Below are 14,410 nucleotides of genomic sequence, written 5' to 3'. Positions count from 1 at the left end.
ACAAGAATAAATTAGGCTACGGGAAACAATGAGCAACCGCGTCTCAGAGAGCATGTTGTCACATGCGGTGATGCGCAGGCCCACTGTGGTAATTGGCTCTGAACCAGCAGCTCTTTCACCATTTTTCATGGGCGGCTGACTCAAATCAAGCAGAAGATTCATCTCGACTCGGAGACGATAAAAAGTGACTCAGGCCGCACTCGCACGTGTGCTCCCTGTCGCTCCCGTGTCCTGGGTTGAGCCTAAAAAGGATCTTAGATTTGAAGCTTTCGTGACTGCAAGGATTCATATTCTTAGGTTTTTTCGGTAAAGTCACGTAGGTAAAAACATTAAAATTAATAAAAGTAAAATAAAATAAAAATCACGACGTTTCGGAGGCAACACAAGCTTCCGTCTTCAGGTGGAACCGTCACAGCCACGACAGCTGTACCATTTACTGACGGTTCCACCTGAAGACGGAAGCTTGTGTTGCCTCCGAAACGTCGTGATTTTTATTTTATTTTACTTTAATTAATTTTAATGTTTTTACCTACGTGACTTTACCGAAAAAACCTAAGAATATGAATACTTAAAAAGGATTGGCTCGCACAGAAGCGCGCGTCGCTCGCGATTTCCAGCGAGCCACGCTTGAAAGCCCAACTCCGCCAGAGCCAACGACTTATTCGCAACGTAAACGTTCACTTCGTTCAGCTTGCGCGGGTAACAAACTGTTTTCATTTTCATCATATCACGAACAATCAAATCGTGACAGAGTGTATGTAAATAGCGAGTCCCATAATGCATTGGTAAACATTGAAATCGGGTCTTACAATCGTTTCCCCAAGAAAGAGGTTTTTTTTTTTCCCTTAGACCGCTCAAAACTAAAACAACGCGCGAATTTAAAAACAACCGCCACTTAGATCCGTGCCGTTTAACGAGTCGCGCCGCAGTGGAAACTGGACGCTTGCGGGATCGTCGCTTTGGCCAGAATGCAACAACGGGGATGGCACGGCAAGTGTGGCACCTCAGCGCAGGTCTTGTTCGCAACAGTCGTCAATCGCACCCTGCTGTGAGCGTTTACGGTGCGGCGTGGCAAAACATCTGCCCGTTTTCTACTCCCAGAGGTTTTCTGGCTCAACCCTGAGAGGAGACGCACTCTAAAGCTGTGTGTTAGGGCTCCATAAATAATTGACCTCACAATTCTGATCTCTCTCTCTCTCTCCACTTTACCGGCTCTCTGTTTTATTTTATTGTGTTTGTCCTGCCTGCTATGCCAGCTGAATTATTGCAAGAGGGTTATAGTCCACTCGGGGTATCTGTCTTCTGCTCATGCGCAGCTGCCATGAGCCGAACGTTCTCATTTTGTTCAGCAGTAAACAGTGAGAGGTCCTAATTGCAGGCTCGTTGTAATAGTTCATCAGCTGTGCACACTCCGTCCTTTCTCGATAGATAATAAAGGCGGTCTTGGACTAGCACCTCCTGCAAAAAAAAAACGTAACCGAATAAACAACTGAAAACCGCTGTAGTTTTAAACATTACAAGCTAGTTTGCATGAAAAAAAAACTATCTTTGAGTAACGCTGTAAAACATTTGCAATTGCAGTGTTTAAAATAAAAAATTAAACCGTGCTCAAACAAACAAATCGATTTCTTCCACCGCATTCGTTCTCTCGCGAGCACATCGAATGACGAGGGAGACGAGTTAAGTAATAATCTTCTCGAATTAGCGATGGTCATGCGCAACATATTGGAATATAGAAGAACTAATGCAATTTGTACCAAGTGTCAACGCGGCTGGGATGGATAGAGATGATGTAAAATGGCCTACACGCTAGGATTCCATTTAACAGCGAAACCATGACAAATTGCTTTTGGTTTGCCCAGCTGTGCAAGAGATTAGTGGCGTGAGCCGTGTGTGAGTGAGGCTAAACGAATGGGTGTGAGTGTGCGTGCGTCCGAACTGCCCATTGTGCTTGTGCTCATGCGATCTCGTGCGTCCACGCGCGTGTGAGGGTGCGTTGCGTGTTATATTCACACAGCGTCGCCTTCACTTTGCTACCGTGGTGGTGAATTGCGGTAGTGTAGCGGTTAGCACTAAGCTGCGCTACGAACCTGGCGACCCGGGTTCGATTCCCGCTCCCGCTCACGGCCACCAACAGTGACGATTATCTGAACCGGTCCTGGGCCTCCCCTAGGTCGACTCAGCCTCAAATCTGTTCCTGGTGCGATGTGTAAACATCGCCACTAGGGAGACAAAGGCAGCCCGGGCGTGGTGTTGGCCATACACCGCCTCGTGTGCCGTGCCGGCCTTTATAGGTGCTCGCTAACAGCGCTAGCCCCCACTTCACACAAAAGTATGTTAAGGCTCCACGGGGGATCGTTGTCTCTGTCTTGTGTGTAAAAGTGTGGACCGCACGAATGTGTACCCCCGGCTGATCTCTCGCGAAAGGCTTCTCATTGTGCAGGCAGGGAGGGCGCATGATGTTTCAATTAAAGCTCAAGTTGAGACGTGTTTAGTTTATGTGTGCGCGCGTGTGTGTTGGAGTACGAGTGGGTTTGGCGAGTGCGTTCTTCTCGGGGTGGGGAGGGGAGGGTCTGGGGAGAAAGAAGTCGAGAGCAACATTTTTTGTCGTTGTGTCAACCGAAATTAGTTGGCCGACGTTTTTTTGCGCGGCCAGACGAAGCGTTGAGTCACAGAACGACATTGAGAGCGGTGGCTGCTTAAACGATCGTTTAAATGCGCGCCGCCTCGATGCGATTTAAGCGTTTCGCCGGCTGTGTCTGCACGCAGATGTCAGTCGAGTCTTCCTACAAGCAGCGGTTTTGTTTTTTTAACAATTTTCGCTTCGATAACAGACACACAACGATGTGACGCGGCCTTTCATCCGCTGCCGGATTGAGAATATCCGTTGAGGTTGTTGTTTTTTACGACAAGATAGAAAAGCCACTGCCCAAAATCCTGTTACTTCACGAAATAACAACAACAATAACATCAACAACAACGTAAACCCAAGTGGGATATGCAATGTTGTGATGGGTATTGCGCCGAGCCTTTATCGATCCACTGCTGGATGAAGGTATCCTAATGTTTTGCCGTCACAAGGGTTGCTTGAGCAGTGCGGGCTGGTGAAGACGGGGTGGGTGGGGTGGGTTCTGTTCAGATGTCACTCGCCACTGATGTTAGCCGGGACACGGACTCGAACTCAGCGTCGGCGGGTTTGGTTTGGTGCAATTGCGCGAAACCAAAAGCTTCATTTCGGCGAACCAAACGATCGAGGCCCCCACGTAAAGAGGGGGCGGCTTACGCAACTCCGTGCGCGTTCTTAGCGACGCGCAGTGACCGCTTGTCGAATTCGAGCAAATTGCGCGCGAGAATCGCCACGTGTGCCTGCGCTCGTTTAGTTTGGGCCCCGTTGTAAATCCACAAGAAAGCCCGTGCGCGTTTGACGCGAGCGTCTTCGTTCGAGAACGGATGCTGACACGTGGGGCAATTATCAGGCGCGAGCGATGGCATTAATGCAATTACCGGGCGCTTTTTTGTGCGCGCGCGCACGCACACGCGCACACACACACGCACACGCAGCACACACACGCGCACACACGCGCGCTCACGCACACACATACACACGCGTACACACACTCACACACACACACGCACACACACACTCACACACACACACGCGCGCACACACACACATACGCGCACGCACACACACGAGCACACACACACACCGCAAAAACACTATTAGCACGTGCGCGAGCGCGCTCATCAGCGTGCACACGCATATGCAAATGTAATTCCGGTAACCGTCCACTAATTAAGTTGCTGAAAGTGGTCTTTGAGTGTGAAAGGTGTGTGTGTCAGTGTCTTGTGTTGGGGTATTGTAGCGGTGAGCGAGCAACGCTACGAACCCGGCGACCAGAGTTCGATTTTCTGCTCAAGGTCAACACGAGTGACGATAATATGAACCGTTCCTGGACCTCCTCTAGGGTCGACTCAGCCTCAAATGAGTACCTGGTGCGGTGTGTAAACATCGCCGCTTGCAGAGACAAAGGCGGTCTGGCGTGGTGCTGACCACCCACCCCGTCGTGTGCCGTGCCGACCTTCATAGGCGCTCGCCAACAGCACTTGCGCAGCAGTATTTTGAGGCTATACGGGGGATCTTTGTCGTTGTGTGCTCCACCACATTCCTTGTGCCCGGCCAGTTACATTCATGAGTGTTTATACGCTCATAGACAAAGAATTCGCTTGCTCAACATAATCTCCTGGCAAGTCGAGTGCGGTGGGGTGAATTGTGGGTACTCCACCACTTCCAAGGTGTCTGGCCAGTGTGGAAAAGTAGGCCAAATATCCTTTAAAGCTGCTCTTTAAAACTCCCTACCGACAGCAGTGGCGCGAAAATGCAATTGCATTGCCGCACCTTTATCTTTTGAACGCTATTGCAAACAATTTAATATATGTGCGTTATATTATTTAATAATGTCATACTTTGGTTTTTTCCCAAGTCTGAAATGTAACACTTTGGAGAGGTTAAGCACGCTGGCCTGCCGTAATTTTAGTAACAATCTTGACGCGCCACTGCATATGGTCATGGTAGACTTGTCCAGCCTTAACAGAGCGTGAACATGAAGGAATGGAGGCTCCATGCATTTGTATAAATGGTCCAAATGATTTGTTTCACTCCTGGGATGCTCGTGCGCCATGACTGAGTTGCCTGCGCTTTGTTAGACGATTTGTAAAGCAGCAGACCCGACCCGAGTGTTTGAATAAAGCCTTGGGACCTACACAAGCATTGCTAATAGGATGGGACATAAAAGCTGGAGACAATGCTTAAGGTGAATGGATATAGTGGGCGAACAATGCATTTCGTCACCAAAGTGGGCCTTGTGGGAGGATATTAATTTAATAACCATTCACGTCCACTTAATCAAAATGCACTTGATATTTGCGAGCCGTAATCATATATTGCGCAGTGGAGCGGTGGCTCAGCGGTTAACGCACTGCGCCGTGAATCGAGCAGACCGTGGCTAACATCAGTGGTGAGCGATATCTCAACCTGTCCCAGGTCCTCCCCCACAACCTCCTTCACCAACTTGCACTGACCATCGTGATGAAATATTGTCAAACAACCCCCCTCCCCCACCACTGCCCCATAACCAACTTGCCGTGGGGAGGCCCTCATCCAGAAGTGGATTGACACCAAGCTGCTTGGCATGGACGTTTATAATCGTATTGTCATTGCTTTACATAGGTGCTCACCGATGAATTTCGACTGTTTACGAACGCTGAGCTGAGAAAATAACCCAGCAAGCATTTACATACGTGACAGGACCAAAGGATATTCCAAATATCAGTCCCGCGTGGAAAGGAAAAAGGTCGCAGGGATCGTAGGAGGTAGCAGAAGTCCAGCAATTAAAATATATATATTGTGCCCATTTCTACAGTGAGATTTATGTGGCTCAGAAATGGTAATAATGTTGAGTGTTCTGAAGATGGCATTGCTATGGGTGGACCATTTGCAAGTCACTCTCGCCCATAATATCAACCTATCCAGGACACATGCTGCTGATGAGCCTCAGTGAAGTCAAAACCGGTGCAGTGTTCGCCTATCCTAAACAAATATCGCTGGTAAACGCTGAATAGAAGGCCCATTTGTTGCTGCATTTCTTTACAAATTAACCATTACACTAGTGTATTTGATTCGGTAACGATTCGCAGTGCAATTTGAGAAAATTGCAACTGTGGGAGGGATATCCTGTACGTGCATTATTTTGCTTTCAAAAATTGCCACCAGGTGGCAGACATATGCAATCAAGATGGCGGCGCCCTTGCATGACTGCACATTGCAAAAGCAAAGAGCGGTTTCTTCAAATGTTTCATCTTCTGACATTGACAAATGATTGAAGAACGAAACTGTTTTGTGGTAACAGCTAAATTAATTATGGCAATGTTTTCTGATGGATGTAAAGGGTAAATTAAAAAAAAGGTTGATGACCTTCATATCAGAATATGGTCAGTAAGGCACAATAAACAGACATTGTGTTGGCTTTGTGGTCTCCTGTTAACATATTAGGCACCCCAAGGGCATGTGTTTTTTTTATTCCACTTGTCAAGGGATTATTGAATGAACTCTCCCAACACCTATACCTATGTCCGCTTGTGTGTGCTTCATTCCTACTCATTTATCATTCAAAATCAGCCTCTTAATATGATAAATGTTGGTTGGATTTGAAGCATTAACTGGCCTACAACCAATTCTCACGTCCCTATTGCAGAAGTTTAACCTATTTGTAAAAATCTCCACGATTTATAGCTGTTACCACAGTGCATCTTTATTCTTTAGTAAAAAAAAACCCCTCAAACTGCTCGCCGTCCTTCCTCGTGCGCACCCATGCAAAGGCACCGCCATTTCCCATCTGAATGCATCCGTGATCTGGCAGCAAATTACGGGTAAAGCTTATTGAACGGATATCTAGGTGATGTAATTGTTTGTTTTTAAGTGTTGAAACAATCTCGCACCTTCGTTATTGTAACAATTACGCTGACGCATTGTCATGCTGACCACGATTGCAGGATGCCCAGGAGTAAAGAAGAATGAGTTCGTGACAAGTCTCTTGGATGCTCTCACCACGGACATGGTTAATGCCATCAACTCGAAAACAGCGGGCAGGTAAGGACGTTAGTGCTTGCTTAGAGAATGCAATAAAATATATAAACTGCGAAGGCTACTTTACGACTGCTATTACAAACCCACTGGTTTCATTTTCATTGCTAGAGTTCATAAAGTAAAATTAATTATCCTTGGCTTATACTTTCGGGAATATAACAAAATCACCTGGCATGTGCATAGCCTCGTCAGATCTCAGAAGAGAAGCAGATTCGAGTCTGCAAAATGCTTGCATGGGTCACCATCATGCATGCCTGGTTGTTATAGGCTGCTGCAGGCCTGTGCTATGTGGTGGGCAGTCCAGCAAAATCCCTTGTTGTACTATACTTCCCTTGTTGTACTATACTTCCGCGTTCCCTCATCTAAGCTTGCCACCTTCAACAGCACCGTCCTAGCCAGCATGTTAATGCGTTGGTACAAAGACGACCCTCCTCATTCCACCCGCAAATGGGGAGGTTCTCCTTCAGTAGTGGATTGAGAAAAGGGCTGTGTACGTGTACCTGACTTTCAGAGCGAATAATTAAGATCTCCTAAATTTCAGAGTTAGTACAAAGCCCGACCCTTGCAACTATTCCGTGAAGAAGATGTGGCAAAAAAATAAAACTGCACGGCCACGTTTCTAACCCCGACAGACTGGCGGCTCGTTATGCAGTAAAACAATGTAGGGGAGAGAGAGAAATTTAAAAAAATGTGGCAATTAATCTTGGGCTTAATGTTAGAGGCGAACCCATGCTAAGTATCACCTGGGTGCGAGGGAATTTGTATGGTTGTTACACGCTTTAATGGCCCCATTTTACACTGAACGACATTGATAAATAGGTACAATTATTTTAAATAATACAAATTCGTGCATTAAATGCCTTTGTTTCCAAAGCGAGGTTTGTTTATTCGGGAATTCAATGTGATTAATTTAAAATGTACATTTCATTTCTCCTTATAAACTGGCTAAATGAATTATGCAGGAATGTAAATGCAGCTGACGACAATTGTGGAGAGCTCAGGTTTGGCAGTTACAGACGTTTGGCAAATGTACAGCAGAGAAAATGTTACGTGGAAGGTTTAGCCAAAAGTAAAACGCACTTTCCATTTGGTGTTATATCACGTAAAAATGAGAGAGTATATATGGACAATGTGATTAGGGCAATGCACAACAGACCCAGGGATCTGAGTTTGAATTCCAGCCATGGTTAACATCAGTGGCAAGTCATATCCAAACCTGTCTTAGGCCATCCATCACCCTTTATAAGTATGATCAAACAACCCCCCATGGCCGTTACAGTGTGGGGAGACCATCATCCAGCAGCAGATGACAATTCATATCGTTTGAATATATCTATATTCTCTGCTTGAAAAACAGGATAATAGATAATAATGCACATATTAAGTTTAATATTAAATGGCCGGAAGCACATACATTCTTTATTCACTTACACAAGCACCTCCAATTAGCGCAGTTGACTACGTGCACTGCGAAAGAAGTTCAGCGTACGTACATATAAGCGAAATGATCGTGGATGCAGATTCAATGTAACATTTACACAATAAAACGGTACATGGATAAATTGGCCTTTAGATTTGAAAAGTTGGGAGTGGTCTTTGAAATGGTGCAGCAAAGGGAATGACATTCTGGTCTAAATAGCAGCACAAGTATGAATACACGGTGGACTTGGACAATTAAATACGGAGCTTAGCAATCACCACGCGTTCTCACCGGAAATCAGACGAGAGGCTGCTCGAGGTTTGATGCCATCTTGACAACAGCACTGTGTGGGAGTCCAGCGCTGAGGGATTTGCACTTCACTATATCCCACTCTCCCAGCATGAGCTAGGAGGTGCAGGTATTTTATTGAATGATACTGAGCCTCAAGCACACACAATGTATGTTGTTTAACCGGCTGTGATCTCAAGAGATCAGGATAGCCTAATTTTGCACGAGTGACCTGGGAACGTTAGTATGTCAGTGAGAGGGGGGTGGGGTGATTGCCACTGAGTATCATCCCAATTGAGTAATTTTTGCGGTGCAACTTTCTAATTTGGAAAATATGGACGATGGCATCGGAACAAAATGGCCTACTCTTGGGAATGAGTCAGGGGATCTTTAACGTCCACTGTGAAGCAGGTGGTGCATCGTGTGATTTTTATGGGGCACCGTGGTGCCGTGATGTTAACTACCTTGCCTGATATACAGGAGGTCGTGGGTTCGATCCCAACCTTGACAGCTGTAGTTTAATTTAAGCTTTCGTGACTAGGTAATTTATTTTATACCTACGTGACTTTACCGAAAGAACCAAAGAGTATGTATATTTGGGGTTTGCATGTTCTCCCCATGGTCGCGTGGATTTTTCTCCAGGTCATCTGTTTTTTTCTCTCCACATTTATAATCAACATGCGTTTAAAGTATTTGGCTGCAATACATTTCCACGTGATAAGCCACTTCATTGGGATATCATTTGTGCCGAGGTCGCTTCTAAAAAAAGAGCTATATAGCTCAGTGGGCCTTACCTGGTAAAATAAAAATTGTTTAGTTTAGTTTACATGCTGACCTAGGCCACCATGCAATTTCTCCGTTTATTTTTATCATGGTTGAGACATTTTTTGTATGTATCAAAGTATGAAAAATAAAAATAGGTTATACCGTTTCTGGCAATAAAACAGGTGTTAAGATGTTCAAACACCAAAAAGCTACCTTTGACAAGGAATCAAATCTGCTCTGATATGACAATACATATATTATAAGAGCATGTTTGTTTGCATGTTCACCACAAGTACGTGTGGTTAATGCAGACTTGATTCATTGCAAAAGGTATTTATTCGGTGTTCGGACATCGTAACACCTCCTGTTTTACTGCCAGAAAGGGTAAAACCTATTCATACTTTTCATACTTTATCATGGTTGTTGCACACCGCAGTATTAATCGGGGCAGCCGCTGGATTCGAGCCGCGAACCTCCACAGCAAACGGCGATGGCGCTGTCCCCGGGCTGTGCCACTGCCCCCGCGTTTTGTCAGCAGGTCTCAAGAAGTGACCGTGCGAAGCTCCTAGAAATAAAAACACGGGACGCAAATATTACGGCGCTCTACGTGACGTTTTTTTTTTTTAGAAAGAGGTCACCCGTAACGCATAGATCCGACTTGCTTCTAGTAATAGAATTACTGGGTCATTGTGCACTACGTAGCAATTAAATTAACTTAATGTTTTGTTTTTAATATTTAGCTTGGAACATCCACTCGAGATTGAACATCTCACTTGCAAAGGTGGTCAGGGTAAAACACACACAGATAGTCAATTAATTATAAAGTAACATCCCTGGAAATAAATCATTTAATAATAAACGTGAAAGCAGGCTAGCCTATTTGCACTCTGAAATTTGTATATAAGGACACAGACATATTGTACGTGAGAATTTGTTTAAAAAAAAAATACACGGCTGACCCCAAAATACTACATTACCTTTAAATGCTACACAAATACTAGAGAGTTTAATGTCAAGAGCGAATTCCACGGAACAAGAACATTTGAACATCACATGTACAAATATATGTGAGTTCATCTCTACGCATGAAGGAGAGCGATTGAATGTCAATGATGTACAATAGAGGTGAGATGCACGCTTGATCTGTGTGTAAGTAAACAAAGAAGCTGCCTCGTGACTAGCTGGAGCAAGGTCTTTTTAGACTCTAGGAATGGCAAAGCAGAAGGGGCGACCTCTCATAGGTAAAGAGAGATTGATGGATAGCCATTATAGCGGCAAATTAAAACCATAAAAATAATAACAAAAATAATCATGCAATGTATTTAACCAGGAAAACCTTACTGAGCCTCAATACTCTATTTCAGGCAAGTGTTGCATTTCAATGTTTGGCCAATTACAAGAATAAGTGTTTTATTCTGCGTTCGAGACAATCAGAGTACCCAAACAAAGAGACTTATACGGTGTGGACAACATTATAATTTCCACACAGATGGATTCAATAATCCATTGCTGTAATGTGATCTCCGGAAGCAGCGACACGCAGGAAGAGCAGCGTACATATACGGACACAAGCGCAGGGGCTGTCATGCAATGTGCAACAAACGGAACGGGGCCTCACCCTGCCATTATCCCCCAACTCTTCGTAGCGTGGCGCCCCTCTGGGCCCATGGGTCCCGGCGCAGTTGCACCACCTGCGCTCTCACCTTACGGCTACGGTGCCACGGATTTGTTGCCGCGACTTTCTGACCCTGCTGAAAACGAAACCATAAAGCGCTCGGTGGCTCACCGGATTCCTCCGGCATTAAAATAAAGACGCCGACGATTCTGGTTTTTTTTGCGCACGCCTGCACGCACGCAGGTTCTCTGAGCCCAACCCGAGCCACACGCTGGAGGAGCGCGTGGTGCACTGGTACTTCGGCACGCTGGACCTAGACGAGGACGAGCGCGTGGACCGTCGCGAGAACAAGCCGCTCAAGCGCCTGGCCAAGCGCAAGGGCAAGCCGCGGCGGTGTTCGCGCAAGCTGGTGGAGCACTGCGACCTCAACAGCGACAAGGTCATCTCGCTCGCCGAGATGAAGGGCTGTCTGGGCGTGCGCAGGGACGAAGGTGAGGGACGCCCGGCCAGCGTGTGCGTGCGCGTGTGGTCGGAGGTGCCGAGGTTCACACCGTTTAGTGCTGCGTGGGTGAGATGGTCAGCACACTGGACTTGTGGTCCAGAGGTCGCCCGTTCGATATCCCAATACAACAGTTGAAACTTTTTTGTTTTATATATTTTTATATTTTACCGAGTAAGGCCCACTGAGCTACGTAGCTCTTTGTCAGAAGCGACCTGGCCGCAAATGATAGCTCAGCAAAATGGCTTATCCCGTGGAAATTTATAGCAGCCAGATACTCTAAATGCATGTGGATTCTAAAAATGTAGATGTAAAAACCGGAGGACCCAGAGAAAAATCCACGCGACACGGGGAGAACACGCAAACTCCAAATACAGCAGGCGTCAGGGTCGGGATCGAACCGACGACCTCCTGTGTACCAGGCGAGGTAGTTAACATCTCGCCAACGTGGTGCACATGGGGTATGCATCCTAAATTACCCAGCCGTGTCAAAGGGTACGGCACAGTCGGCAGTTCGCGTGCGTTGGGGTGAAGTCTATTGGTCTGCGGTAAAGCGTGGGAACTCAGGTCTTCTAAGATTCAGATTTGAAGCTTTCGTGACTGCAAGGATTCATACTCTTATGTTTTTTCGGTAAAGTCACGTAGGTAAAAATAAATAATAAAATAGTAAAAATAAAATAATAGAAATAATAATAGAAATACCATTATTAATCACGACGTTTCGGAGGCAACACGAGTCTTCGTCATCAGGTGGGACCGTCACAGCTAGATTTACTGTATCAAGGTGATACATTATTAATATTATTAATTTATTTTATTTATTTATTATTTTTTTCCTACGTGACTTTACCGAAAAAAACCTAAGAGTATGTCTTCTAAGATGTCTGGCCCGGGTGGAAGATTAGGCCAAATACCCTCTTGAGCTTCCCGTATTGGAGGCCCTTGTTGCAGCAGTGGCTCAAACAAGTTATTTCAGGACTGCAACTTTTTATTTACTTTCCAGTTTCCGATATAACGTTTATGTTTTCACTGATAATTTACTGGGACAAAAACAAATCTTCCCTTTTATCAACCGAATGCTGGATGAAAGCAATCCCATGCCATGTCGGGCACGGGAGTTTATTACCATACTTTACCACGCTGGTCAGCGCAGGTTTGGTGAAGGGGAGAGAAGGCAGGACCGGTTCTCATATCACCTCCCACTCAAGTTGAGCTACGAGCGGGAATGAAACTCGGGTCGCCGGTTTCACAGGACCGCGCCATAACTGCTTTGCCACCGTTTGCTAAAATAGCACACGTGACGCTGAAAAGCCCTAATTGACCAAGTACAGCACACAGCGTGAGCAGATAAAGATGAAATGTCAACACGATGAACCCTAAATTATCTCTCTCTTTGTTTTTTATAAACACAGGCTATTCCAGCCATGCGCGCTTGGCTGACAGAAGATTTGGTTCAAATTCTTTCTGTAAGTATTTTGTTTTATCTCTTAGCACGCCGACTCCCCTTCATGCCACAAACCGACCCATTTTCTCATTGCCTGTCCAGCACAAGCAAAATTAAATATTGAGTTAATGCTAATTATCCATCATGCAATGGATATTTATTATTATTTATTTGCAAATTTCTCAGAATCATTATGTTCGGTTTTACCCGATGTCGCAATGTGGCATGGGCCAGTAGAGGAATGGTGGGCCACGTCAACGGTTGCCTTTCGCAGTTCTTAACAAGAGTCCAAAATCACTCATTCCTAGGAGGTGGGACAAGTCACCCCTTGGCACACACCTCTCTCGAACCCATCCACCACCGATTCGAAAGACGGTGCTTTGTTGCGTTTTGGGGCAGTGATTCGATCCAAGTTGTGGGTTCTTGGCTCGAAGGATTTTTTCAGAAGCCCTTTGAGAAGTCTTTAGATTTCTGAGCCACAACACAGGGATCGGCGTTATGTCCCATCGCAGTTCTTCCGTTTCGTGACATGATGCCGACAGCACATTTGGAAGAACAAATTGTGGGAAGAAGATAACAAAAACTGTTTCACAAAATGTAAGAATAGATTTTTTATTTTTAAATCATTGTGGTACATCTCAGCAGCCCGAGGTGCCTACAGGGGGTCGCTTGTCATTAAATAGAACATATGTACGAATGGAAAAACGTATCACCTATTGCACACGCTATTCAATGCCTGTAATGTGAGCATCAGGATTTAAATTAATTCTTGAAGCAAAGCATTGTTCCACCCCCTCCATTTCATCAGTTATTTCATGTGTCTACATTTTGGCTACTCATGCTGACGAGGAAACTAAGCCAGTTTTTCAGCCCCTCGCATTCAATCATTCATTGGTTTCTCGCAGATACACGGCAATGGTTACTTTGCGGCTACGTGAATAGGATCCACAATGCGAACTCCGTTTCTTATTCCTTACACCCAATTATCACAATCCGAAGGGTTTCCATGCAGCGAAGTTGCCGTGCAACCGAAACACATTTGTTTTCTGTGTTTAGTTCGCTTTTTGTGCTTTTTGGGTGTCGAGTTTGTTGTCCTTCCCCCCCGCGCGCCTCCGATTAGCACGGTTGGCTACATGGGAAAGAAGTACGTGCATTTAAAATGTCCGGGTGTTTATAAAACGCGTATTAAAGAACGCTGGGCCAGGCAGCACGCGGCTGAGCCTGGCCCGTGGCAAACGCGACAGGTTTCATTCCTGACAGAGAGCGATGCTGTAAAGTGAGAAGAAAAGCAACACACTTTGTACATTAAAGTTCGGGCCCGGAAATAACAGGAAGGCCCGCATTGCTTTATCTGCGCCACGTCTGCTGATATTTTGATAAAACAAAACAAAAAATGTAAATAAGAAAAGGGGAGGACAAACGATCCTGTTTATTGCCTCCGACCAATCGCGACGCGAGTTCGACACCATGCCCCAAAGTGTCGACGCTGGCGTGTCGTGCGATTAAATAAAATAACAAAAACAACACCGATTGGTATCATGTTTTCGTTAGCCCGCTGTCAGTGCCCGACTATATACGCGCAAGACGCAGCGAGTGTGGCCATTCAAAGAAATGCTGTCTTCTGTTCAAAAGCCAAAGTGGCTTTCCTGTTTCAAACGAGAGTCGAGGGATGGCTCGTGTCCCGCTCGTAGCCCTGAGCGAGTGTTGGAAGTTCCACTGTTTCTACTACCGTT

General features: G+C 45.6%; 1 protein-coding gene across 3 annotated transcripts in view; it reads left to right on the top strand.

Annotated features, from left to right (window-relative positions):
- SMOC1 (SPARC related modular calcium binding 1) overlaps positions 1–14,410 on the top strand; it is a 54,176-nt gene that overhangs the window by 35,527 nt on the left and 4,239 nt on the right. For 2 of the 3 annotated variants that reach the window (XM_078868414.1, XM_078868413.1), the window contains exons 10-12: positions 6,553–6,649; positions 10,978–11,225; positions 12,646–12,699. In XM_078868414.1, the coding sequence (XP_078724540.1) occupies positions 6,553–6,649; positions 10,978–11,225; positions 12,646–12,699 (399 nt within the window). The remainder of the gene's footprint in view (positions 1–6,552; positions 6,650–10,977; positions 11,226–12,645; positions 12,700–14,410) is intronic. The other variant, XM_078868415.1, reaches the window with a different exon arrangement.

The sequence above is a fragment of the Lampetra fluviatilis genome, chromosome 25 (assembly GCF_964198595.1).
Source record: "Lampetra fluviatilis chromosome 25, kcLamFluv1.1, whole genome shotgun sequence".
NCBI lineage: Eukaryota > Metazoa > Chordata > Hyperoartia > Petromyzontiformes > Petromyzontidae > Lampetra > Lampetra fluviatilis.
This window is presented reverse-complemented; position numbering and strand designations above follow the sequence as displayed.